Source organism: Ictalurus punctatus, chromosome 4, assembly GCF_001660625.3.
Source record: "Ictalurus punctatus breed USDA103 chromosome 4, Coco_2.0, whole genome shotgun sequence".
NCBI lineage: Eukaryota > Metazoa > Chordata > Actinopteri > Siluriformes > Ictaluridae > Ictalurus > Ictalurus punctatus.
Window position 1 is genome coordinate 30,382,183 of NC_071284.1, and position 26,926 is coordinate 30,409,108.

At 37.9% G+C, this 26,926-nt stretch overlaps 1 protein-coding gene across 1 annotated transcript; it reads right to left on the reverse strand.

Moving 5' to 3' along the window:
• Positions 1-954: 954 nt before the first annotated feature.
• Positions 955-4,519, reverse strand: rbm7 (RNA binding motif protein 7). The gene is made up of 6 exons (XM_047155227.2): positions 4,332-4,519; positions 3,288-3,450; positions 3,103-3,190; positions 2,910-3,012; positions 1,742-2,077; positions 955-1,413 (listed from the first exon to the last, which is right to left on the reverse strand). Exons 1-5 carry the CDS (start codon positions 4,422-4,424, stop codon positions 1,760-1,762), a joined length of 765 nt encoding a protein of 254 aa, XP_047011183.1. The 5' UTR covers positions 4,425-4,519; the 3' UTR covers positions 955-1,413; positions 1,742-1,759.
• Positions 4,520-26,926: the final 22,407 nt, after the last annotated feature.

Genomic DNA, 26,926 nt, shown 5'->3' on the forward strand with positions numbered 1-26,926 from the left:
AGTACAACGCCTGAATAGCGGATACACCGCTTCTCACTAAACAGTGCTTCCAGGCATTGGGATGCAACCTGATCCTCGTCAGATGAGTGGAGATACAAAGAAGCTCAATGCTGTGGCTGTAAATGTGCCTCGCTTTCGGTGCACAAGGCTTTGCTGGGATAAACGACATGATCACACGACGGGAGCCGCTGTTAGTGGGCTATAAGCACTTTCGGAAGGGTAGATTAGGGCCTCAGCTCAGACATTATAGGATTTCAAGTGCTACCATAAAGGCCAGGAGAACATCACCATGTCCTGTTCGGTAATATGAGCACCGAGGATTTAGAGCGAGGCCACATGGAACCAGATGACTTCTGGAGAAATGTCTGTCTGTCTGTTCATCTATCTATCCATCTATCTATCCATCTATGTATCTATGCAGGAGTGCAAGTAGATGAATCCATCCAGACATCATAATAGACACTCCACACCCTGCTGCCTCTCCTAGGCAAAACGACACACATTGTTGTGCTTAATTATGCTATATGAAGTCAATGACAATGACAATCTTATAATTATAGGTATTAAAATGTTCCATTGCATTATGCCAGTCCTTCAGAAACTTTGACCCAAAATATATTTGTTCTTTATCCAATTCTTTTTCTTATAAGTATTAGCTACTCAGACAAGTTTCCTCTCGTCTGTATACCGAATGAAGTACATCCTGTCTACCAACGTTAATTATACCAAGTTTTCCTATTCCAACGCTGCCAACACAAACTGCATAAACTTTGATTACCAAACGATCTTGGAAATGTATTTAAAAGCAGCCAATGTGAAAAACCTACCAAACTTTGTCCGGTTCGTTGAACCATATTTGAATCATTTTCAGTCCGATGTATTTAAAACTGGTTGAATCTTGAGATCGGATAGTAAATGAGTAAATTGAATAAAATCAGACAATGACACAGTTGATCATATCTTAAAAATGCAGCTGTATTTACAGTGGAGAAAGTTACAGCACGTTATATAGCCTGTATACAAGTTAGAATATTTTTTGAACAGAAACATTAAAAAAAAAAATAATAATAAAATAAAAATTTTAAAAGCACCAGAGAATTCTACAAGTGATCATTTAAAAAATCCTGAGAGAAATCAGTCCATTTCTCATACACTCACTCTAAAAGTACATCCCCTGCTGGTAAAGTATATTTGTGTTGTAGCTTTAATTTACTAAAGCCACTCTCACACACTCTCACACACTCTCACACACTCTCACACACTCTCACACACTCTCACACACTCTCACACACTCTCACACACTCTCACACACTCTCACACACAATTCACCAGTACCATGTGACCTGAATGGAGAGCTCCATGATCATGTGGCAAATGCTTGAATGAATCTGTCTGATCAATAAGAAGTGAAGTCTGGAGAGGAAAAAAACCAAAAAAAGGATCATACAAAACAAATGAATTATTGCATTAAAATAACAATTACAGACAACAAACATATTGGGAGCTGCACCCTGAGACTGAAACTAAAGTTCATAAGAATTAACAATCTTTTTTTACCAGGTACACACACACGATTATAACTCATTTTCTTGTACATTCCAGTTAAAATGCTCATTCCTTTCACCAAAATTGGTGACTACTTTACAATATATTACAAAAAACATCAGGTTAAAAATGTGATTTAAGAAAGTCATATAAAAACAAAACTGCTGGTTTGTTTAACAGTGATTTAAAGTAAAACCTCCTCGATGGATCAGCATCAGTATCGCCTCCAGCGTCCGTCTTTTGACTCTCTGCGCCTGTCAGGTGGATAATCTCGATTTCGGGCTCCTCCGCGGTCGTCGTGCTGGTAGAAGTCGCTTCTCTGGCCGTCTCTCCGGTGCCGCTCGCTGCTCCCGTGCCGCTGCTCTCGGCCATAGTGGCTACCACCGTCTTGCTGGTGGGCGGGGCGCTGGCTCCATTGGGCGGGGCTGTCTTTTTGCCAGGGGCTACTGGAGCCACCTCTGAACTGTTGCTGCTGCTGCATGCCGAGCTGAAACGAACCGGCCAACTGCTGCATCTGCCACATGTTGTTCATCTGTGGAAAAGAAAGAGCATCACTTATGAATAGCTTTAAAACCTCAAGGAACCAAATTAAAACATGTTTTAAGACTACTGAAAGGTGGTAGGTATTTGTTATACTACAATGCTGCCAAATGCTTGATTCTGATTGGTCAAAGGGTTTGATTTATTTTCTATAGCAGTATAGCAGAAAATATCTCCGATACTAGCTGCAACTGCATGCACATTTAGCAGACGCTCCACGTCATCAGTGAGAAAATATTTAACGGCTTTGGAAGGAGTCTCCGTTATCAGTGATTAGTAAATGTTTACCAACATGAAAAGCGGATCCAAGAAATAAATAAATCGAGGCTGGTGAAGGATCAACTGTTCATAACTGCTATAAATTAAGTCAGAACATTACCTTACTCGATGTGGCATTCTGTAATTAATACAAAAAATATTTTAAAAGTATAGGAATTAAATTAAAAAACATTTAAAAACCCCTTCAGATTTGTTTCCTTTGACAGCATGCCATGTTCTGTTTTATTCGTTATGAGAACAACTGCCAATGGTGAAATGAACACTAACTGCTGGATTGTGTGAAAAAATAAATAAATCCAGATTTGAATACTTTACAGACATTTGCGCAGATTAAGTTATATCATCAAAGATCTTTTTGCTTCTCCATTGCGTTTTCAGAGTTAATCCTTGAAATACCCAGTGAAGCCTACGAGATCAGCATTTTACCATTTTAAACCAGCAGCGATTGATCCGTTCTTGACAGATCTAATCAAGCCGTAACACGCTCTTCAGTGACATTCGAAGAACAAGCAGCATTTAGGTCGTAGACATGACATATCGCTCACCATCACTTGCTTCTGAAGACTGTCTGGTGAAGAGAAAGACCTCTGAAAGCTCTGAGGAGGAGAGTACGATGGAGAGCTCATCTGATCAGGAGTCCTGTCATACCTGCATGTGGCACATCAGATAAAAATCAATCAAAATGGAAGCACTGCAGAGTGTTGCTGATTTGATCCAGATTTGATTGGTGAAGGATACCTAGCACTACGGTGAGTGGGTGTGTTAGCTGGACTGGGGTTCTGAGAGTTCGCAGGGCTTTTTCCTTCCTGATTAATATGACTGCTGCCTGTCACACATCCAAAACACCCGCCCAAAAAAAAATAAACATATTAAATGATATAATATTTTAAGAGACCAAGAAGAAGCCAGGAGAAGTTTCCTACCTGCTCTGTACTGCAAGTTAAGCTGCCTTCCATAAAGTCGGATGCCGCTAAGCAGGTGCATGCTATAAGGGACAGAAACGTCATGTTTAAAGTTCACAAAGGCGAACTGTTTCGAATTCCCGTCGTTGTCCTTCGGGATTTTTACTTTGATCAAAGGCCCAGCCTGCAACAGAAAACGCACAACACAAAGACAGATTAAATACAGAGATGTAGTAAAGAAAATCACGAATCGGAAGAGCAGTCCAACAGCTATACATTTTTTTTTAAACAGTGAAATGTTTCGATTTGCTGTTGCTCAGAGTTTCAAAACTAGGACCCATGAGTAGATGTTACGTTTAACTGAACTGGATCAAATTGCATCAAGTGATGAACCGAATCATACTGAATAAGTAATAAGTACTGAATCATTACTAAACCGTATCGTTTTTGTGTCCTAAAGCAAACTATGTTCCGAGATGTGTATTACTATTTAAACATTAGTAATATTTAAAACTCATATAAATAAATTATAGTTGATTCGTCAGTGAGCCAATCCTTGAAAGGCACTTGGAAGACTACCAGCCAATCCCGTGATGGAACCGGGGTACTACTAGCCTATCACTGCAGGGAGGCGGGATTTACCTAAATAAATGTGGGAACTAATAGCGGAAATTTTCCTCGTATATAGACCAGTTTCGATTTATTGGGAACCCACATGTCAGTGATGAAAACAAAACCCAGGCCTGCCTAAAAATACATCAATATCTCATTATTTACGTCGGCTATCATTAGCTAGATACAAACAACCAATAATACTAGCTAGAAGTATTAGATAGCTTTGTAACTAGCTACATAAACCCGACAGTGAGTTTAAACAAGTACTAGCGTTACAACCCAATTATTAAACCAAATACACACAATAAACACACATGAACTTGCTCATAATCCAAATATTTCATATTTGTTAAAGTCATAATTGCCGTCTTTAAGTGTTTGAGGTTAGCTGTTAAGCAACACAACATGCTAACATGCTAACAAGCTAACACAAAATAACCGTTAACTTGCCTGTAAAAACAGTTCAAACAAAAGCTCTTCTGTGACTTGAGAGTCCAAGTTGCCCACAAATAGAGTCCGGTCTGCTTCGTCTGCTATGCCCATATTTTTGCACGCGTTTACAGCCCGAATTTTCTACGCAGCACCCACGACACAATGTTTATCTACAGACTACTGCCGTAAAAAGAGGGAGACTGCCGTATGTCGACCCTTACTGCTGTGCTAAGCTGCCGCTTTGCGACATTAGTGATTAATTCTCCCCCTGGCCTCATGAAGGCGCTGTTTCACACGATATCATTTATCAGATCCTGTTTAACACGATGTTGATGTCTGAAGAGCAAAAGACAGCAGATATATTCTATATTTATGCATTCAGTTAGCGATTATGAACAAACAGAGGAATCTTATATATATATATATATATATATATATATATATATATATATATATATATATATATATATATATATATATATATATAGACCAATTTTATTATTTTACCTCTGCTATCCTAAAAGGGGATATTCATTTCTTCATTATTAATGATTGTTGTCAATACTAATTGACTAACTGACAAGCAAATGATTTCTGCATGTTTTAGGATTCTTTTAAAGTTTCATTCATTCATTCATCCATCCAATCATCCATCCATCCATCCATTCATTCATCCATCCATTAAATTGCTGAATTATTTTCACATCTTATAAGGCAGTTTGAAATTATTAAATGTGACATCACAATTTAACTAATGAAAACGAATCACTATGTAACAATTTGTTCATATCTGTGATGCTAATTTGCAAATGTATTCATATTAAGTCTAATTAAATTATCAGCAAGTATCTTATGAAATGTAATAAATACCACCTAACAATTAAACAAACCTAGAAATATATATATATATATATATATATATATATATATATATATATATATATATATATATATATATATATATATATACACACACACACACACACACACACACACATTATATATATTAAGAATTAAAGTATTAAAATGAAAAGAAACTGTTACCTAGTCTCTTCTCAACATGTATTAATGGTTAATATGTTAATTAGTACATTGAGTAATATGCTCATTAATGTGATTAGTTTTAAAATGTCATTTCAAATTGCATATTTCAAATTTCATATTTCCTTCCTTATAAATTGACCAATTTGTTTATTATGAAAAAATTATTACTTATCATTAGTATGGTTTATATATATATATATATATATATATATATATATATATATATATATATATAATGTTAATTAATAAAATCCACAAAATGAATCCTGAAAAAGCCCTGTAAACCGTTGCCAATGTGGAAAACGGTGTGTAGTGTTTTTGCAAAAGAGTCACACCCGCAAGCTGAGTAAAAAGCAGAAATCTTTGTTGCATTTCTACAGACTCGGTTTAGGGATTTGGTGAATTTTAGACTTTCAGTTTTAGTGCTTGTGTCTTAGGTTCCACTTAAACATTTGTGGAAAATCTTCATTATGCTGCATGATTCATCTGCATTCTTTCCACTAGATGGTATTTGTGTGACTCATTCAGAGCTAATGAAAGTGGGATCTCAGCAGTCCCAACCAGGTGTCATTATTACATGCCTGAGTCTTGTGTGCACTCAGCCATAAACACGAGTGATGTATTAAAGCCACTTTGAATTGTTCTGGATCCAAAGTGCAATGAGGTTTCCAACTGGCAGCTCGAAGTATGCAATTCATCTGAAATTCATAAAATGGCACCTGCGTGCGTCTCGCAGTCAAAATGAGCACGAGCATATTTGTCTTCCCACATCCTTTCTCTGCCGGGTTCACTATATGATGGTGTTGGACAGATATGCAGGGCTGGAATTATTCAAAACAGATGCATATGAGGTGGAGAAGCAGAAAGGCATTGAAAATAGAAAATAAAGCCATTTTAACGCTTAATTGAATAAGTTTGGTGGTTATTGACTGATTGACCCCTACTCCTGACCCAGTGACACCTATCCCAACCCCTTATAGATAGAATTGATTTTGAACAGCAGAAATTCCCTATGGTGAGGCTCAACCTGTGTTAAGTAATACCTTGTTTATATATATATATATATATATATATATATATATATATATATATATATATATATATATATATATATATATATATATATATATATATATATATATATATATATATATATATATATATATCATCTTCCTAACAAGGTGCTGTGATGCAGTTTTCCGACAACAGCACGTTTTATTCCTCTTATACCACAGCAATTTACCAACACTATTTAACATAAGCGTTATTTTTATTTATTAAAGAATGACAGATCATACATAGTTACATTTAATGTTGTTAAGTGTCTGTACAACAAGTTCGTTCCTCGTATCATTAAAGTTACTGCAGCTATAAACACAATTCTCTCTTTTTTTTCCTCTTTCTTGGAATTAATTAGACAAAAACAACTTGTCATTTCAACAAGAAACCACAGTGTAAACTCTTCCGTCCCAAAGAATTTCTGGTGGCGGAAAACCTAAACTGATAGCTTTACCTATGACTGTTACAAAGTTCTGACCCTGGAGACTCCTTCCTTAAATGTTAAAATAAAAGAAAACTTTATAACATGCTTGGAACAAATTTCCAGCTCATCCATCCATCTATTTTCTATACCGCTTATCCTGTAGGGTCGTGGGGAACCTGGAGAATATCCCAGGGAGCATCGGGCACAAGGCGGGGTACACCCTGGACAGGGTGCTAATCCATCGCAGGGCACAATCACATACACACTCACACACCCATTCATACACTACGGACACTTTGGACATGCCAATCAGCCTAACATGCATGTCTTTGGACTGGGGGATTTCCAGCTCGTCTCAGGAAAAAAAGATATATTTTTGGATGTATACCTGCTTATGCACAGCAAAATCTCTCTATCTGGTGTGACACAGATGAGAAGGATTCTGATTCCTCTCAAGCTTTCTCTTATTAGGAATCTCTTCATAGAAACTGGACTTTGTGATAAAGTCTATGCACTCCTTGTACTCAGTGCTATGATGCATTTCAGTTTTGAACTAGTGCAGTTCTTGCATGTCCAGCAGCATTGTTTATATTCATTCCTACACTGAAACAGCAACTTGTTCGTCATGTTTCTTATCTATATAAGGTATTTATATGAGTTTTATATATATATATAACTCATATATATATATATATATATATATATATATATATATATATATATATATATATATATATATATATATAGAAACAGGTATTTTCTTACCTTTGTAGGTGTGTAATGAATCTACTGAGTGCTGCAAGAACCTGAAAAGCAGGAACAGTGTCAAGAAGAGGACAAAAGTGTTGGCGCAATTGTTAAAAGCCATACAGAACACACAATTGAATTGAATTGCTTATACAGGAAGTTTACTGCTTTATTATTAACTATTATTCATTGCTCCTTTATTATTAACAGCGGGTTGGGAAAGTATGCAGTCATGATTTTTTTCAATTCAATTCAGTCCAATTCAATTTTCAATAATTATTTGTATACTGCTTTTAAAAATGGACATTTTCACAAAGCAGCTTTACAGAAATTTATAAATTCCCAGATATAAATTTTAAATTTATCCCTAATTAGCAAGCGACTGTGGCAACGGAAAAACCCCTGAGAAGACAGGGAGGAATAAACCATGAGAGGAACCGGATTCATAAGGATGTCCATTGTCATTTTGTATACTGAAAGGCATGAGGAGGATGTGTAAGGCTGAAATTCAGAAATGACGCTCTTTAAATACAAACTCAATCCACTATTTCGTCAATCCTCTTTTGCTACAGTTCATTCTTCTGGATTGTTGATTGTAGTTGTAAATTCTAGCAGAAGATGGCAGTGTTGATCCTTACTTGTTTCCAATTTAGCCCCACTCAGGAAAGAATTCATAATAACTTCACATCCATAACATGCTGAGCTTCTGGACTGTGGTTATTCTACAAATGTCAGATATACAAAAATCGAAAGAGAAAGCAAAAAGAGTATGTTCTTCTCTCTACTGATTCTGCCCAGTCTTTGGTAATTGCTGGTCTGTTTTTACTGGATAGAATATGAAAGCCTGATTGCATGGAGCGTGCTTTACTGGCTCTTTCCTAGTTACAAAATGGATGGAGAAAATGACAGAAGATAAAGTTAATTACACACAGACTGACCTCATCTCATATGCTGCTGGCATTATAGCATCTCATTAACCTGCTGTATGTTTTTTTGTTTTTGTTTTTTTTGTTTTTGTTTCATGTGTGATGGCATGTCCTGTGAAAAATGTACTTTATTTATTCTAGAAAAAAATAAAACAGTTTATATTTCATTTCTAAGTGTATGTACAGTTCTAACAGTTTTCCACATGGCATGTTCCACCCACTGGCCACTTAAACAGTAAAAGTACAGGAGTAAAAAAAAAATGTATATACAGTGGGTTCAAACAGTGAATAAATGCAGTTTTGAATGCTTTTGAATCTGATTGGTCAGAAGATGTCGATTAATTCTCTATCCCAGCAGCTCTGACAATCGTTCCACATTAATGCAGTTATTGTAATAAACATTTAAATGTGTATAATTGTTGATATGATACAGTTTTCTGTATGATGTTTATTTAGTGATAGTTGGAAGGAGTCTCCAGTGTCAGTGCTTTGTAACAGCCAGAGGTAAGCCTGTAACTTTAAGTTTTCTGACATGGGAAGGACTTTGCGCTTTGCAGCTGTGCTTCATGCTTTCAAGCTGGACTTTTTTTTTTATTAATAACTTCACAAGAAACATCTATAGCGTAAGCGATAACAGGAATTAGTTTGTTTCATGGAAGTTGGGCGGCTGTGGCTCAAGTGGTAGAGTGGGTTGTCTACTAACCGTAGGGTTGGCGGTTTGATTCCTGGGCCATGTGATTCCACATACCGAAGTGTCCTTGGGCAAGACACTGAACCCCAAGTTGCTCCCGATGGCAAGCTAGTTCCTTGCATGGCAGCTCTGCTACCAATGGGTGAATGAGACACAGTGTAAAGCTCTATATAAGTATGCCATTTACCATTTTACGTTCCATGACATTATTACAACTATAAACTACAGCATAAATGGTTAAAAAGCATGTCATTCTGTAGAAAATAAAACATTTTTACTGTTGGAAAATTGCTGTGATATAAGAGGAATAAAACACAGATCAAAAAGAACAGTTGAATTTTTTTCACTCCATGCTTTTCAGTGTATTGCGAACTCCAAGGAAGTCACACTGGCGATTTCAATTAGCAAACGTCGTCCTTAATAAATGAATTCCTGCCCGTCTGAGCAAACACTAAATCGCTGACAAGACACATCCAAGAATAACCGATCTAGACGGAGAGTAATCCTTAACAACACACTTAAGCATACCATGTTGTAGCTTGAAGTGTGTACACATCCACTAGGACCCAAACATCAAACATGACACTTAGCATGATTAACATGTGAGACTTGTCTCCTGCACCAAGGAGCTGTTTTAGCGAGACAGCATTGTGTTAATTGAGAAGAAGAAATTGATGAGTTGATGTGAGGATGCGGTTCAGCCCACTGCTTCTGGCGAAATGGGCGTGATGGAATTGAGCGTTAATGGAATTAAGAACAAACTTGGAACGTGACGTTATGTACTCTAGTTTTGTTCATCCTTCATTACGTTACATCGCTAGCCTTGTGTGCTCATTCATTCATATCCATAAATACGGTTGAACAGAAAGAACTAAACATACAGGAATATTTGCGGCATGAAAGAATAATTAAGTGAGAAAATTAGCCCATATCCTGTATTAAGGTATTGAGTCACTTGTCAAGACGTTACAGTATCACTCAAGTCTAGGTCCAAGCTTTGTGCTCAGTTGGAGGGGAACAAGATGCTTTTAACCGATATGTTCTGTTCAAATGAAAGGGTCTGTTATAAAATATTTACTGAAACTTGAACAGTACATTTTTTTCTTAATATGGAATTTCTATAAATTTCAGAATGGGTTTAGTGTAGCTACTATCATGCTTTTGGGAGGTGGGAGGAAACTCATGCTGGCATTGGGAGAGCAATGAACACATGATCTTGGGATTGAACAGAGGATCCTGCAGCTCTCATGCAGCAGCTCGAATTTCTGGAAAAATCTGATGCTTATAAACCTGAAACAAAAAAATGAGTTCAGCACCTGTGACATTTCTTCCACCTCTTTTTTATACTCCCACCTGGCAACAGGAAAATCCACAAGCACGATGAAGTGCATCTTTGTCTTTACAAGTATTTACATAAATATTTACAGTGCATCCGGAAAGTATTCACATCCCTTCACTTTTTCCGCATTTTGTTATGTTACAGCCTTATTCCAAAATGGATTAAATTCATTATTTTCCTCAAAATTCTACAAACAATACCCCATAATGACAACGTGGAAGAAGTTTGTTTGAAATCTTTGCAAATGTATTAAAAATAAAAAAAACAGAAAAAGCACATGTACATAAGTATTCACAGCCTTTGCCATGACACTCAAAATTGAGCTCAGGTGCATCCTGTTTCCACTGATCATCCTTGAGATGTTTCTACAACTCGATTGGAGTCCACCTGTGGGTAAATTCAGTTGATTGGACATGATTTGGAAAGGCACACACCTGTCTATATAAGGTCCCACAGTAAACAATGCATGTCAGAGCACAAACCAAGCCATGACGTCCAAGGAATTGTCTGGAGACCTCTGAGACAGGATTGTATCGAGGCACAGATCTGGGGAAGGGTACAGAAACATTTCTGCAGCATTGAAGGTCCCAATGAGCACAGTGGCCTCCATCATCCATAAATGGAAGAAGTTTGGAACCAGCAGGACTCTTCCTAGAGCTGGCAGCCCGGCCAAACTGAGCGATCAGGGGAGAAGGGCCTTAGTCAGGGAAATGACCAAAAACCCGATGGTCACTCTGACAGAGCTCCAGCATGTCTCTGTGGAGAGAGGAGAACCTTCCAGAAGAACAACCATCTCTGCAGCACTCCACCAATCAGGCCTGTATGGTAGAGTGGCCAGACGGAAGCCTGCTTTCACTTCTTTTTCTTAGCGTGTTCAATACTTTTTTTCTGTGTCATTTCACTTTATTACACATAACTTTATTCATGTACTTTAATGTTGTTTATTCTTTATATTTACAGATTTCTTGAGTTAATACTGATGTCTGGTGAAAATTTAATGTGAATAACATCATTGGAAATATATTTACTGAAAGAAATGTTGATGCGTTCACTACTTATTTCCCCCTCCTGTACTTGCACTAAATTTTAGACACGGCTGACTGGGAACAACCGAAATCTTCTTCCACACTTTGTGTCAGATTTCCTTCATGAAGGAGTTTTATAATCCTTTCCATTGTTTCAATTGAAAACTCTCTTGTTGGGGCCATGTTTCCTTTCAAAAAGGCCAAGGGTAAAGATTGTAAGCACTCTCTACTAACTGCAGACTAATTTCCATTTTTAGACTTGTGCTGGTATTTGTTTTAGAAATGCAAATTACAAGGTGATTCCATCATTATTTCAACACTTAGTGAGTCCATATTTTTTCCTCTACTTGATCTGGAAAATATTATGCCAGTAATTAAGCTAATTTAACTCATTTATGTCACGAAGGTTGAGACGGATACAAGTGGAGATAAGAGCTTTCTTAGTTGCGAGATATGCAGACAAATCCAAATCCTGAATCAATAACGTGGTCGAAAACAGGAGATCGGCAAACGGGCATTAACTAGATTAAGCAAGAATCAAAGAACGCTCGGCTATAAACAAGAATCAAACAATGCTAGGCTATAAGCAAGATCAAATCCATGAAACAAAACAGTGGTTAGCACGTTCACCTCACACCTCCAGGGTCGGGGGTTCGATTCCCACAGTGGCCCTGTGTGTGTGGAGTTTGCGTGTTCTCCCCGTGCTGCGGGGGTTCCTCCGGGTTCTCCGGTTTCCTCCCCCAGTCCAAAGACATACATGGTAGGCTGATTGGCTTGTCCAAAGTGTCCATAGTGTATGAATGGGTGTGTGTATGTGATTGTGCCCTGTGATGGATTGGAACCCTGTCCAGGGTGTACCCCGCCTTGTGCCCCATGCTCCCTGGGATAGGCTCCAGGTTCCCCGCGACCCTGAAAAGGATAAGTGGTATAGAGGAAGGATGGATGGATGGATGGACATAATCAGGGGTGAAATACAAAACAGCTGAGAGCAATGATGACACATACGGGAAACAACCAATGACAATACAGGGCAGACAGGGACAGAAATCATACCGGGAGGCAGGACAGAAATCATCACAGATCCATGTGTAGAATGTAAACAAAGTCAAGCTCACTGAAAACCAGGAAGTGTGCGCTCGCGCTTTGAGCTCATGCTTCGGGTTCTAGAGTGCGCTGCATGTTACAGCGCTAGTGTGAGGGGAAATCGTGACAAGAAAAATTTTACTTGTTTGAGGTTTGTTTTACAAAGCCAGAATGTTCAGCTATTAAACAAAAAAAAAATGTTTTATGTCATATCTGTGATTTGTTTATTTTCTACGAAGTAAAAAGCTGGGTGAACATCCTCTAAGTCACATCCTCACAGATGTTCCATGATATTAAATGTAAGTATAGATGAATTAATTAGATGAAGTATGGCATGGATATGCAAATTCAATTAAACACATATGGCATTGTGACAATAAGTGAATGGTGATTTTGTACCTTCTGAAACTTATTGACTTGTGTGAATTCTTACAGTATGACTCATTCAGTGGGAGACTATGTTTGGGAAAACTCTGAGAAATCTAATCTATATACAGTATACTTTGAATCCTTGGTAAAAGTGGGTGTGGGCTGACCATACTGTTAGGAAAGATTCAGTTTTTCCATGTTGATTCATAATCTTGTTAGCTGAACCATATGATGAAATCCCATTCTGACCAGACGTCCAGTAATAACCATGGCGAAGAGTTAGGGGTGACGCTAACAGTACCAGTTGCATCATGCTTAAAAAATATTGCAGTATATACTGTAAGCACACACACACACACACACACATGGGGTGACATGGTGACCATTAGCACCTCAGCACCACATCACTTTCTCTGAACAACCTCCCACACACACTCACACACTCACACTGCAGTCTGCAGCCCATCTCAGCAGGGGTTTAATGACTGCGCTGAAGTGAAATCATTCTAATCACAGTAGGACGGTTGACTTATCATGAATCAGATACGCAGGCTATAACATTTCACACAGGAGCAGCATTTCACAAAGCACATCCTCTGTGCTGGAAGTCAACAAAAACTGATCAGCTTTCTCTCACTCTCTGCCTCTTTCGTGTCTTTCAGGAACGCTCAGCGCATCATGATTTGCCCCCTTGATCGAGGACACAAGGTTTATCTGCAGGACTTCAGGATTAATTAATCGAGATTTACACAGATAAGTGTCAGCTAATCTCTGATCTCAAGCAGCTCTGAGGGCGTGTTACAGTTTGCCGTATAGAGATCAAACAGGACAATAATTACTGGGGAAAAAATCATCACAATCTTGGTACATCACTAACGTTTATGACGGATAGGAGAGAGATGGAGAGAACAATAGAGTTACGATGTGTCTCAGGAAGACATTTGAGCTCCAGGCTCTCCATCGATCCTCCACAGTCATGATCAGCATGCTAATGGTACCGCGTGCCGGTGGAGAAAATTAGGCACTGTTTGACCGACTGAGCAATTTGTCCCATCAGTGAATTTAATCTCGTGGAATTAACATAAATCTGACCCAAACCGTCATTAGCAATTACACTCAATTTATTTTCCTAAAGTGCCACAAGGCTCATTCAGCTGACCTTTCATGATACAATTAGAGCAGAGACAGCTGGGTTTGGGAATCGATAAGCAGTCAGAGCAGAAATAGCTTGTGGATCTTATATTCAATCCACCAGTAATTCACGATATTAAACCCCATCCACATGTGCATGGATATTCATTTCACTTTTTTTTTTTTTTTTTTTCTGTTTAGACCTCCCGGTCAGATTTCAGTTTGGGGTCACTGAAAATGAAAAGTTTTCAAAAACTTTTAAACACAATTAAAAAAAAAAAAAAGCTTATAAATGGATGGGAACGTATTTTTATTTATTTATTTATTTATTTATTTATTTATTTATTTGAACGTATGCATGCCTTTTGCTTATTTTGCATGTGTTATGAATGTGCAAGGACTGTTAGTTGTTAGTGTTCTGGTGTGCCATATCTTATTTCATGACCTGTAAGCATTTCATTTTGCCTTGTTTACCCTTCATGAGGAGGCAGTACAAACCGTATCGCGAACAGACACTTTGGACACTTATTTTTTGTCCACACATACTGTATATGGATATTTGTGTTTGCCATTTTGTCATTTGTGTTGATCATTTTTCATTTCATAACTTTTTACCTTCTATACCACTCAATACATAGCTCTTAATATTATTCTCGAGCTGTTTGACATAACAGTTTATAATATACTTACCAACGCTTGTGGGCATGGTGGCTTAGTGGTCAGCGTGGGGTTGGGGGTTTGAATCCTGCCACTGCCATGTGTGTGCAGAGTTTGCATGTTCTCCCCTGTGCTTTGGGGGGGTTTCTCCGGGTACTCCGGTTTCCTCCCCCAGTCCAAAGACATGTGTTGCAGGCTGATTGGTGTTTCCAAATGTGACGGCTTGGCACCCCATCCATGGTGTCCCCCACCTTCCCCCCGAATTCCATGGGATAGGCTCCAGACTCCTTCATGACCCTATGTAGGATAAGCAGCATGGAAAATGAATGGATTACCAGTCCTGGGCTGGCCTGCTCATGTGAGCATTTAAGTGTGGACAGAAATTATTTGAAAATGGTGAGGATAAAAACTATTCTTTACTCTTTTCATGTGGACAGGGCAATAGATTCATATGGCATAAGTATTCACAGGCCCATCTCATCGCAGAATTAATCTAAGCTCGCTCAGGTAGCTGTTTGGAGTGTGATTCTAATTTTGTGTCCCATTGTTATTACATGTACAATTATGTATGTATAGTGAAGGTAAAAGATATTTTCATCAGATGTAATGTGTCTAAAACAATTTATAAAACCTACAAAGCCTACACAAAACAGCATTTTTCTTCAGTCCTCTACAGTCCACTACAACTACACTTTACCATGGAATACTATCATGCTTGAAACATACTTGTCCATGAGTAATTCATTATAGGTTGAAAAATGGTCAATGTCCCACGATATTCACTGTTAACTAAATATTGTACATTCACCCCAATGAAATATCTGTTCTATGAATCTATATAGCTATGCGCACCAGGAAGTTGCATCATGCACATTTCCCGAAGATTACATGAAGAAGAAAAATTTAACCCTTTCATTCTTTTTCTCTTTGTTTTCAATGATATTGTGATTTTGACTGATGGCATTACATTGAATGTATTGCATCACTTCCGTTACCTGCATTATACACTGAAAGCAAATTACTAATTAAAATTTTTTTTAAATACATTTTATATGCATCATTTGAAAGATCTTATTGTCCTTGTACCATTAGTATAGCTGCTAGTTAACCACATTTTGCGTATTTCTTAATTGTATGCTAACATCTCAGTTCCTGTTACTTTCAATCCTGTTACTCTTTTAAGAGCAAACTTACACATTTACACATAAAGACTGTCAGCAAAGCAACCGTGAAAACAATTGCCTGAGATGGGTTAACAGATTTTTATTCAATGTTGGAAAATGACTTACAATATGCTCCAGTCATGTGACTCACCTTGGACGCTTAAATAATTCCACAATTTGCATTAGAATCCATGCCAAGTCCATGGTAGGGAAACATCTGCATATCTGTCTTCTGGATATAAGTTGTATAGAAGTCTAGATGGTGTAATAATAAAAACACCAGAGAAATATTTGATCAGTTTTGAGCAGAATATTTAAGCTTTACTAGTCAGTGATAGTAAATTCGCAAAAATATGAGAAATGTCTGCCTCATTTAGTTACGTAATTAACAGGGGAAACAATTTGTCTAGCCTTACGTTTAATCCAAATAGAAAACAAGGTCAAAGAATCCTCAATTTTCTTTATAAATCTCATCGAGTAAATGAATTGCAGACAAAGGCTTTATGGAATAATTACATTGATTAGCATACTCATATCAGACTATAATTAAGCCAACCTGTAAATAAGCCATGAACTCTCTAGAGGCCTTACTGTTTCCGTTCCTTTGCCTTGTGTCTTATCTCCCCATTATTTTTTTAATCTTCAGAAAGACAGGCCAGGTGTAAACGTATGCAGCAAAGATTAGAAGCTTCCCGGAATAGCCTATACAGCACATATCGCCAGAAGAAAAAAAAAAAAGTCATATCAGCGTTTCTGCAATGAAAACTGCTCTATTTAATTAAATATGGAATTAAGTGGCTTTGCATGCTGTGATTTCTCAAAGGGCCTTCATGCAGTGCTGCAAAATCCAATAATCAGAACATTTATCATTATATCCTACAAATTTATTGATGGTTATAACTAATGTAAACACAGGGGATAACATTTCCGCTGCAAGTGATTGGACAGTTATTGTTTTATCCTGTTCTCTGGACATTCGTAAAATCCTTAACCAGAACCTTATTAAAGGTTAAAATGAAAGTTAAAGTCAAAATCTTGTAGTGAGTAGCTTGTGAGGTTTTTTTTTTTTTTGGTTTTTTTTTCCTGCCAGCTCATGATCAAGCAAGCTTAGATGTTCTGCACACTGGGAGCAAGGCTAAACGTTCTTATTTCAGGGTTGCCTTGAATCCAGACGAGGTTCTTGTCCACAATGTGATCAAACTAGCACTTAAAAATCATTATTTCTGCTCTGTCAGCAAATCTCTATCCACTCTATCCAATCAGTCCTAGACTTTTATTTAGTCCAGACAGCCACTGAAGCATAGACACCTACTCTGTAGCAAGAACGACTTTAAGAATGACTTTCTAACATTAAACAATTCTATGTATTGAACTTGAACACATCTGTGGAGAAATTCGAACAATTTATGCTAATCTAAGAGACTAATTTCACTGCTCTCTTCCTCAAAACAACCAATTCATGCATTGAATCTTATAGCTACACATTTTCTCGAAGAATTGCTATCTGAAGCAATCAGAAAATTATAAATACTTAATATTGGCTATGTACCTGAAGCTGTCAAGCTTGTTATCGTTAAATCACTGATTAAGAATCCTAACCTTGACCCATGTTGATTATGAAAATGTACAGTGTATTTATCTCCAGGTTCCTGGTAGTAGTTTAGCATTTAAACTTGCATAGGGATCATATACATGACATTTTTGGATATAAGATTTAGGTCTCATCACACTACAGAGATAGTGGAAGGTTGTTAGTTATTTGGTAGTTAGTTGCTTGGTTGTTTGTATTCTTCAGTATTTTTCTAGATAGCCTGGATCAGGGGTTCCCAAACTTTTCCAGGGCAAGGCCCCCCAAATGGCATTAACATTTGACCGAAGCCCCCCTTTGGCCCCCTCTTTTTTTTTTTTTTTTTTTTTTTTTTTAATAATTACATCTTACATCTTTACATTACATTACATTAGGAACTGATTGTGTGTGTGTGGTTGTCTGAGAGTGAGAATTTATTTTTCACACCAAATTGTTGAGGCCCCCCGGGCGCCCCCTGGTGGCCCCCACTTTGAAAACCACTGGCCTGGATAATTTTGTTAAAGAAACACCTATTATTTTAGCGTATATTACTATAGGACTGACATCCTGTATATCCATTTTGTAAATGTTAATGTTAAAGGACCACTGTTTTTTCCCCCCTTATTTATAATATGCCACAGCTGAATATACTGTATATTGGTACATTGTACAGATTTTTCTGCTATGCTGATGACAAACACCCGAAACAGACGACTGACATCAAGTTTCTATGGAAAGGAATCTGGGTAACTTTCTTCTACTCAGTTCACACAAGATTAACATACTTTGACTTTAAATCGAATTCTAACGGCCTCTAGATGTGAAATGCTAGTCAAGTAACGTTCCTAGATTAAGAAATTTGCTATCATTAGAGGACGCATAAAAAAGTCGTTCTCTGCACAACACTGAATTTAAAAGAAACCATGAAACACATTACATATATTTATACTGAAGTATATTTGTGATGCATTTAGCAATTCTGGTGCTAATTTATTGGCTGGTGCTGTATTTATGTTATGCTTGTATGAGGTCACAGAGAACGTTGCAATTGCCAGCACAGTTTCGATGAAGTTTAATATGAGAAATCTGACGAGCAAGAGCATCTTTTCACACTGATTATTATGTCATATTATTATGAAATTCATTGCAGAAGTGGTGGACATTTTAGAGCAAACATTGGACTCAAAGTCCCAGGATGCCCAGAATGTAACAACAAGGACTTGGCTCAGCTAGTACGTAATCTATGAGATGATGAGCACTACTCTGAAGAGAAATGGATTAAAGCACTGCTGCATTAGGTAGAGATAAAGCGAATGGCATTGTGGGCAGTGTAGGAAAAAGAGAAATAGGCTAACATGTTAATGAAAGCATTTCAAACCAAAAAAGTCAATTCAAGAATTGCATGTTAAAATAAATTTGGAATACCATTGAGGTAGCATTACTGAACAAAACTAGCACCAGACTGCCTGTTGTTTAGTCATTAAACATCTATTTGTTGGTAAGGCAAATGCTTATTTCCCTTCGGTTCTGCTTTTTTTTCTGCCCTTTTCTTCTGTAAATGTGAAACTGAACTAATTGGCATCACAGATATGAAAGTCTTCAAACGCAGATATATGCAGCAGGATTAATGCTGCCTCTAGAGGAAACTTTTCCACTGCCATGACTCCAGTGCATTCATCCAGACACAGAGAGACAGAACATTGCTTTGCAGCTGTTGCCTCTAATTTAGTAGGCTGCCATGACACACATCTCCATTTGTGACTTGACAGACTAGCTTCGAGGTAAAAAAGCAAACAAACTTGTAACCCCACAAAAATAGCTTGTATATCAACGCCCACACACCATGGTTCACACTCTGCTCCCAGCCATCATATTTAATCAATCTTTCAGCCATTTATTGATGGGATGTCCACATATATTTGTCTAAGGTCTCATAGTGCAATGTGGAGTATTTATTTTTATATTCAGAGGTCGTATATGAGGGAGAAATGTCACCCATGGCACAAACACCCGCTTTACTCTTTAGTGAAGCAGCGAGCACAGCAGAGTATCAGTGAATTATTGTGCTAGAGGACTATTTATTGTGTAAATATGTTGCTTAATGGCTGTTACTTAAGTAGATCGTTTAGGGCCAGTCACATGAATGGCTACTTTGAGTTGCTCAGCTCAGAAGGATGTTAAAATCCCTCCTGGGGATTCGTGATTGACCACAGAAATAAATCTGACAAACATCCCTTCTTATGCTCAGAATGTTGTGAAGAAGTGAGGCTCAGGCTGATTTCTTTCTAGCCCAGACTGTATATTCATACAGCCTATCAGTGACAGACATCCATCCAACCGTACCACTTACCCTGCACAGGGTCACAGGGGAGCCTGGAGCCTATCCCCAGGAACTCAGGGCACAAGGTAGGGTACACGCTGGATGGGGTGCCAACCCATCGCACACTACGGACATAGCACGATCGCACACATTCACACACCCATTCACATGCAACGGACTATTTGGAAATGCCAATCAATCTACAACACATGTCTCTGGACTGGCGGAGAAAACCCCTGAAGAACATGCAATCTCTGCACACACAAGGCAGAAGCAGGATTCGAACCCCCAACTCAGCAGTTCAAGTGATTATACTTGTGCACTGTGGTTAATTTATTTAATCCGACTTCACTGGCACATTCAAAATGTCATCAGTAGTCATTGACGAACCATCATTGGCAAAACCAAGACAACTTCTTAGCTGAGATAGAGTCAAGCTGAGTCTTAAGAGGGTGGATACAAGATCAAGACTACATCAAGTCAATTCGAGATTGAATCCAAATAAAAGTGAGACTGAATCAAGCTCGAGACCAAAAACCATCAAATATTTTCCAAGACCAAGCCTTTACAGGATTCATTTGTGAATTGTGCCAATGATTAAACTGTTTTCGAGAAGAAGGAATTGCTTTTTATGAAACATTGAGGTTGCAAAACGAAAGGACAACATGAACATTAATTTTACAATCTCTAAGACCATATTTAGCGAGACCAATGCCCAAGACCGAGACAAGTCAAAGTACAAATGCCAATTAGTCAAAAAACGGCCAAGTCAATTCAGAAAACTCTCGAAATCAGACAAGTGCATCACCAGACTCATGAAATACTGTAGAATAGTGGGTGTAATAATATGAAACGAAATAGAATAGTGGGGGTAATACTAGATAGCGAAGTGGATTACTATCTTGATCACTGATTTTTCAAAATGTCTTTGGAGGAGAAACTAGAAGTAAGCAGCATACGCAATTAAAGTATAAATTACACGAAGGAGCAAATGGCAGAACTGTGAGTTCTGTGTGATTTGAAAGAAAGTGCTGGCTAATGCTAAGACAGCTTTTCAGTTTACTGTGCTTCCTACTCAGAAGAGAGACAGCCTGAAAGTCTTGCAAACATGAATGACATTTCTTACAGTATATGTCTTTCACTGAGATGGTTGCTGTGTGTATGAGTGATAGTTTGTTTGTTTTTTTTTCCTATGATGAGACCCCATGGTATAAGGCTTAACCATAACCGTTTCATAATAGCATACTTAATTTACTGATGGGTAGAAGAACTTGTTTAGCTCGCACTTGTTTAGACCAGACATCTTACTCCTGCATTTGGATCACAAACTGTTATCAAAAACCAACAATGAATATAACATAATCTCACAAGAGCAACCATGACCCAGAGTACCCTAGCGGTCAATCCGGCAGAAAGCCATTCCCAGTGCATGACAAATCAGTGAGAGACCTATAAAATGCAATATTAAAAGCATCATAATGGAGGGCACATCGCTGTCTGTCTTCATGCTTCTATATTCATAGGAGCACTTCCTGATGACAAACAGAAAGAGGAGTCATCTCAGAGGCTGTAGCAGGGGGAAAAATGGAAACAGATTTGCATAGTCACTTTCGCCTCTGTGCAAAGTGACAGCAAGGCGAGCTGACTTGAAGAACATGTCAAGGTTATGCAACGTAGTTTGGTGCTTCTTATTTGAAATGTGATGGAAATTAAATTCTTTTTATTATCAGTGATGGCTGTTTGTATTAAATATTAGATAGGTGGGCTAAAATCTGATATCTTTCAATAGCTTCACACTGAAACTGTTGATAAACATGATAAACAGAAAAGGTTGGGGGTTCGATTTCCGCCGCTGCCCTGTGTGTATGTGTGTGTGTGTGTGTGTGTGTGTGTGTGTGTGTGTGTGTGTGTGTGTGTGGAATTTGCATGTTCTCCCCGTGCTGCAGGGGGTTTCCTCCGGGTACTCCGGTTTCTTCCACAAGTCCAAAGACATGCATGGTAGTCTGATTGGCATGTCCACAGCGTCTGTAGTGTATGAATGGGTGTGTGAATGTGTATGTGATTGTGTCCTGCGATGGATGGATTGACACCCTATCCAGGGTGTACCCCGCCTTGTGCCCGATGCTCCCAGGGATAGGCTCCAGCATCCCTGTGACCCTGAATGCTAAGCAGTATAGAAAATGGATGGATGGATGGACGATGTGTGCTATCGAACTAGGGAAAAATGTGATTATAGAGTAAATAATCCATAGATATTAACCTAGATAGGTCATTTAGATCAATAATAATAGTAGCAAGGAATAAATTTGCATTTACATTCCATTGCTAATATGGTTATATTGTGTGCGTTTACCATGTGTGTGTGTGTGTGAGAGAAAGAGAGAGAGAGAGAGAGAGAGAAGACCCAGACACCATGAACGAGCACCATAAATCATTTATACTGCACTGCAGGGCATAGCATGTGCATCTGATAGCATCACACACACACTTCCTGCAGTTTATGCGTGACACACTGAAGGCCTCATGTCTGTAAAATGAAAATAGCAATTGAACACATAATACAGCGGTAGAGTTCGATGGAAGAAGGGATGTACATTTATATGTCTATGATGATGGAAAACTTGTTTCATTAAAAAAAGTTCAGGAGAATGTGCATCAAATACAAGCTTCTTTCCTGTAAGTGGATAGACAGAGGAAGAGAAAGGGACGTGTGTGTTCATGTGTGTGTGTGCACGTCATGTTGTTTGTGTGTTTCTCCGCAAATTATCTGCATCCTTAATGACCACCAGTTTAATCACAGATGGTTTGCATTGGCCCCAGCGGTCTACTTATGTACATTATGTTACTTTACTACTTGAGTAAATGTTAATGGGACAGTTTCCTCTCAGTTCATATCACATGCTGTGACTTATTCAGTGAAGAACTCTAGAGAGATTAAAATTCCAGGCACATCACTGATTATTGATTGAATCACTCAAATCATATTTCTCTTCTTAATAAAGACATCTGGAGATGTGCAAATACACTGACAGAGTATCTTGGATACGGAAAAAAAAAATCGCTCTATGTAAAAACGTATTATTTAACAAAGACCTTTCACTTTGATTAAAAAAATGCGATAGTGTCAGTCATTTAAATCAATTCTATTAAAATGTATATGTATAATGATTTTAACAATAGACGTAATTATAAAATAGCTTTTGTATGCAGATCTAGATCTCTAATGAGCAAGCCAGTGGCAAGGACTTTCAGTTCATTAATGCTTAACTCTAATGCTATAATACGAATGCTGACTAGTCTACACGTCTCACAAGTAACAAATGTTATTAATTTCCAGTAATATTCCATCATACCCTGGAGGTTAGCATATTTTATTATATCTCCGATTCTTTCATATTTGATGTACTGTAGATGTATAGTATTCTGTAATCTTACTTTCTCAAGTGAGAGAATGAGATGAGAGTTAAGATGGAACAAAAATGGCAACTGGATCATAGTCCTCAGGGAAAACCACTGGACTAGACAGTGTAATTAGTGCAACGGTCCTTACATTGACCACATTATTTTATGCTAATAGCTCTGTCTGAAAAAATGTTGAGACTGTAAAGTTAATTTTAGAGACTAAAAATGCCACACAAGTTGACCTTTAAGGAAAAGGGACATGATTGAGCAGATGAGCAGGGCAGGATATATAAACATAACCCTAAATGAACGGCAATTGCATGTTCAATAGTTTTCCTATGGTATGTTTACTATTATATAATAAAAAAAAATAGGTCTAGCTACAGTTTTAAACAAACTACTGTAACGTGAGGCCGGATGAGGCAGGACACAAGTGTCCATGAGGGGTCAAAATACATGCAGACAACATTACACAAGAATAATTCATACTCAGAGTCGAAACAGGCAAAGCTCAAAATCAGAAAGTGCATGTAAAAGGGATTCAGAAAACAAGGCTTGGGTTTAACACTACACAAATTGCTTGTTGAGACTTCGCTATGCTAGATAAATGGCAGAGTGTACAAGGGCAAACTAATCAGAACATGATACAGGTGAACACAATCAGGTAACAAATCAGAGACAGGACAAAAAAGCATGTGACACTTAAGTGAATTCATGAATTTTCAGCTACATGGTGCTAATGTTGCCATTTTTGTCTTCTCGACACCGAAACTCTTGAGCTTTTATGCCCCAGACTAAATTGCAGCTAGGAGAAGAGAATGAGAACAAGAGAGGGAAATGCACGACCAGGATGCATGCTTGGTTAAAAGCCCATTGTGAATATATTATTGAAGACTTGTTCACATCACATACACGTTGTAGTGATGTGGTTTGAATAAATAGCACTCAGTATTGTATTAACCATACAGTACACACACAGTAGGAAGTTACATTCAGACCTCTTAAGTAGGGGTAATATGGGGTGAACACGCCAGTTGAATTACTGATGTGTGCATAAATATCCTGTTGTATATTACATAGTGCTCTCAGTGGCAGGGTTAGCTTGGGAATCCATTTTTATTTCTCAACGCAGATCATTTTCTAATCATACTGCCTGAGATTTGACTTGATGGTGATAGTAATGCCAGAGATAACAACCGCATCATGTGCTGCACCTTAACTATGTTTGTCAAAATTGTTTTATCTCATGGTTCCTAGCCGACATTTCATTTCTTGTGTCTCAGTTGAAACATTGCATCTTATGAGTGGAATTTTCAGATCGAAGCATTTGTATAGACTGTGCAGCAAAGAAGAGGGAGACTTTTTTCAAATTGGTAGTGGAATATATGGAATTTCAGTCATTTCTTATTGAATGACTGAATGCAAGGCAGAAATATAGCTTCGATGCTGGAATATACTGTTCGCTCTATAGTTGTCACCCTGAAGTTGTCATTTATAAGCAATGTTTGGATTTATAAGCTACCCAATAAGTGTAGAAGCTTATGTTAAACAAGTATTACAAAATCAAGTGTCTGCAGTCCAGCCCTTAACAGTCTACAACAGAAAAATATTTACTGTTGATCAAGAGACTTGTAGATATATGTAGACCTGAGCATCGATATGGTATAAAAATAGGTCTTTACAATATTATTACTAACATAAAATGTTTACACATATTAAATGGTGACGTACTGTACATCGCATCCGACCCACTGTTAATATTACTGAACAACCTGACTGCTGATATAGAACTGCAAAATATTATTAATTCCACTATTCAAAATTTCTCTATTTTTATGCTAGTATGTAAACGAATTGATAATATGATACTATTAAGTTGCACAAATCAATAGTGTGTTGGTTCTAGCCAGTGTGAATGGTCTGATTTTGGAGTCAATGTATGACTACTTTTTTTAAAAAAATTTTTAATTTAAATGTGCACCAAACAACTGTAAAGCAGTTTAGCGAGGCAAAAGTCTACATAATGATCATCAGCACCTACATTTTTTCATTTTCAATTAGCTTACAAGACCAAGGCTTATGAATTCACAGGTCAAAGTTCATCTTGATAAAGTTGGCAAAACATAAAATTATTTGTAGCCGGATGTAAATGCACATCCTTCCTTTCCCCTTCAGTGAATTGTCTTTGCAGCCGATTTTAATTGTATTTGCATTCGGACTGATTCGGATTGTTTTAGCTGAAAAGGCAGAAAAACATATGGCTAAGGCATAGTTGTGGATGGATGTGAGGTAATAGTGGTAATAACAGTAGTAGGCTTGTATCTATGGTCCTTATAGAGAACTGATAGAGACACAGCAGTGCAGGAAGCGTGATGTGAGGGATGATTTGGACTTGTCTGTGCTTTGTGGTGCTTTTACACTAATCCACTATCTTGGTGTAAAACTGATGGGAGAAAAAAGGGAAGCAGAAAGAAAAAGAAAAAAGGGAATCCCCCCCCCCCCCATCATCCCTGTCATGACCTGCCTATAAATCTTCCTCATTCAATTATGTTAAATTCTTAAGCCCATATTAGGTGGCTTGCAGTATATCATTCAAAGTGAAGAAGTGATCTCGGAGTCTGTGATTCCCTTAACTTAACTTGGCTTTGCTTTGCTTTGAAGGCTCCGGCTCTCTATAATTAATGTGATTTTGCTGTGTAAAAGATGGATACTGTTTACTGCATTTATTTATTTACTTGGGGTTCTAGAGCTCGATCAGCAATAATGAATGCATTGGTTAAAACATTTCTTGGGAAACTGGAAGTCCCTTATCAACTGTGCAAGCAAAGTCCATCTGAAGCTGTAGGAGGTGAAAGTTAATCTATTTAAAAATGTTTAAAATTTAACTTTACAAATGAAAAGTGCTGAGATGAGTTGTTTTTCAGCGTGTTTCCTCTAATGTCCTTTTTATTTTGCTAATAGCACATGTTAAGTTGTCTATTGCCTCAGAAATCTATCTATCTATCTATCTACTGTGAATGACCACAACATTCAACCACAACCATCACACCCATATGAGGTTATTCCCCAAATTATTGCCACAAATTTAGAAGCACACAATTGTCTATAATGTCTTTGTATGCTGTACCATTACAGTTTCCTTCATGGGAACTAAGAGGAACCAAACCATGACAATGCCCCAGTGCACAAAGAGTTCAATGAAGACATAGCTTGACAAGGTTGGAATGGAAGAACTCAAAGCCCTTATCTCAACCCCACCGAACACCTTTGAGATGAACTGGAACGCAGACTCCACCCCAGGCCTCCTCACCCGACATCAGTGTCCGATCTCACTGATGCGCTTGTGGCTGAATGAGCAAAAATCCTCACAACCATGTTCCAAAATCTAGTAGAAAACCTTCCCAGAAGAGTGGAGGTTTTCATACCAGCAAAGGGGGACTAAATCTGGAATGGGATGTACAACAAGCACATATGAGTGTAATTGGTAAGGCATCTACAAACTTTTGACCATATAGTCTGTCTGTCTATCTATCTATCTATCTTTGAATGATTGATGGGATTTTCTGGGATCACTTCAGTGGATTGCCTAAATCTGCACAGGGGCCCAAAACCAGCTAACACATGTAGGTTTAGAGATATTTTTAACCGGCAAATGTGGGTTGCTGT

What these genes read in the sequence shown, in the direction of transcription:
- rbm7 (XM_047155227.2), bottom strand. Translation starts at nt 4,424, where the DNA reads ATGGGCATAGCAGACGAAGCAGACCGGACTCTATTTGTGGGCAACTTG. An exon ending in TAACTTGCAGTACAGAGCAG is followed by an intron (nt 3,191 to 3,287) that starts GTAGGAAACTTC and finishes GATGTGTGACAG; the next exon opens with GCAGCAGTCATATTAATCAG. An exon ending in CCCACTCACCGTAGTGCTAG is followed by an intron (nt 3,013 to 3,102) that starts GTATCCTTCACC and finishes TGCCACATGCAG; the next exon opens with GTATGACAGGACTCCTGATC.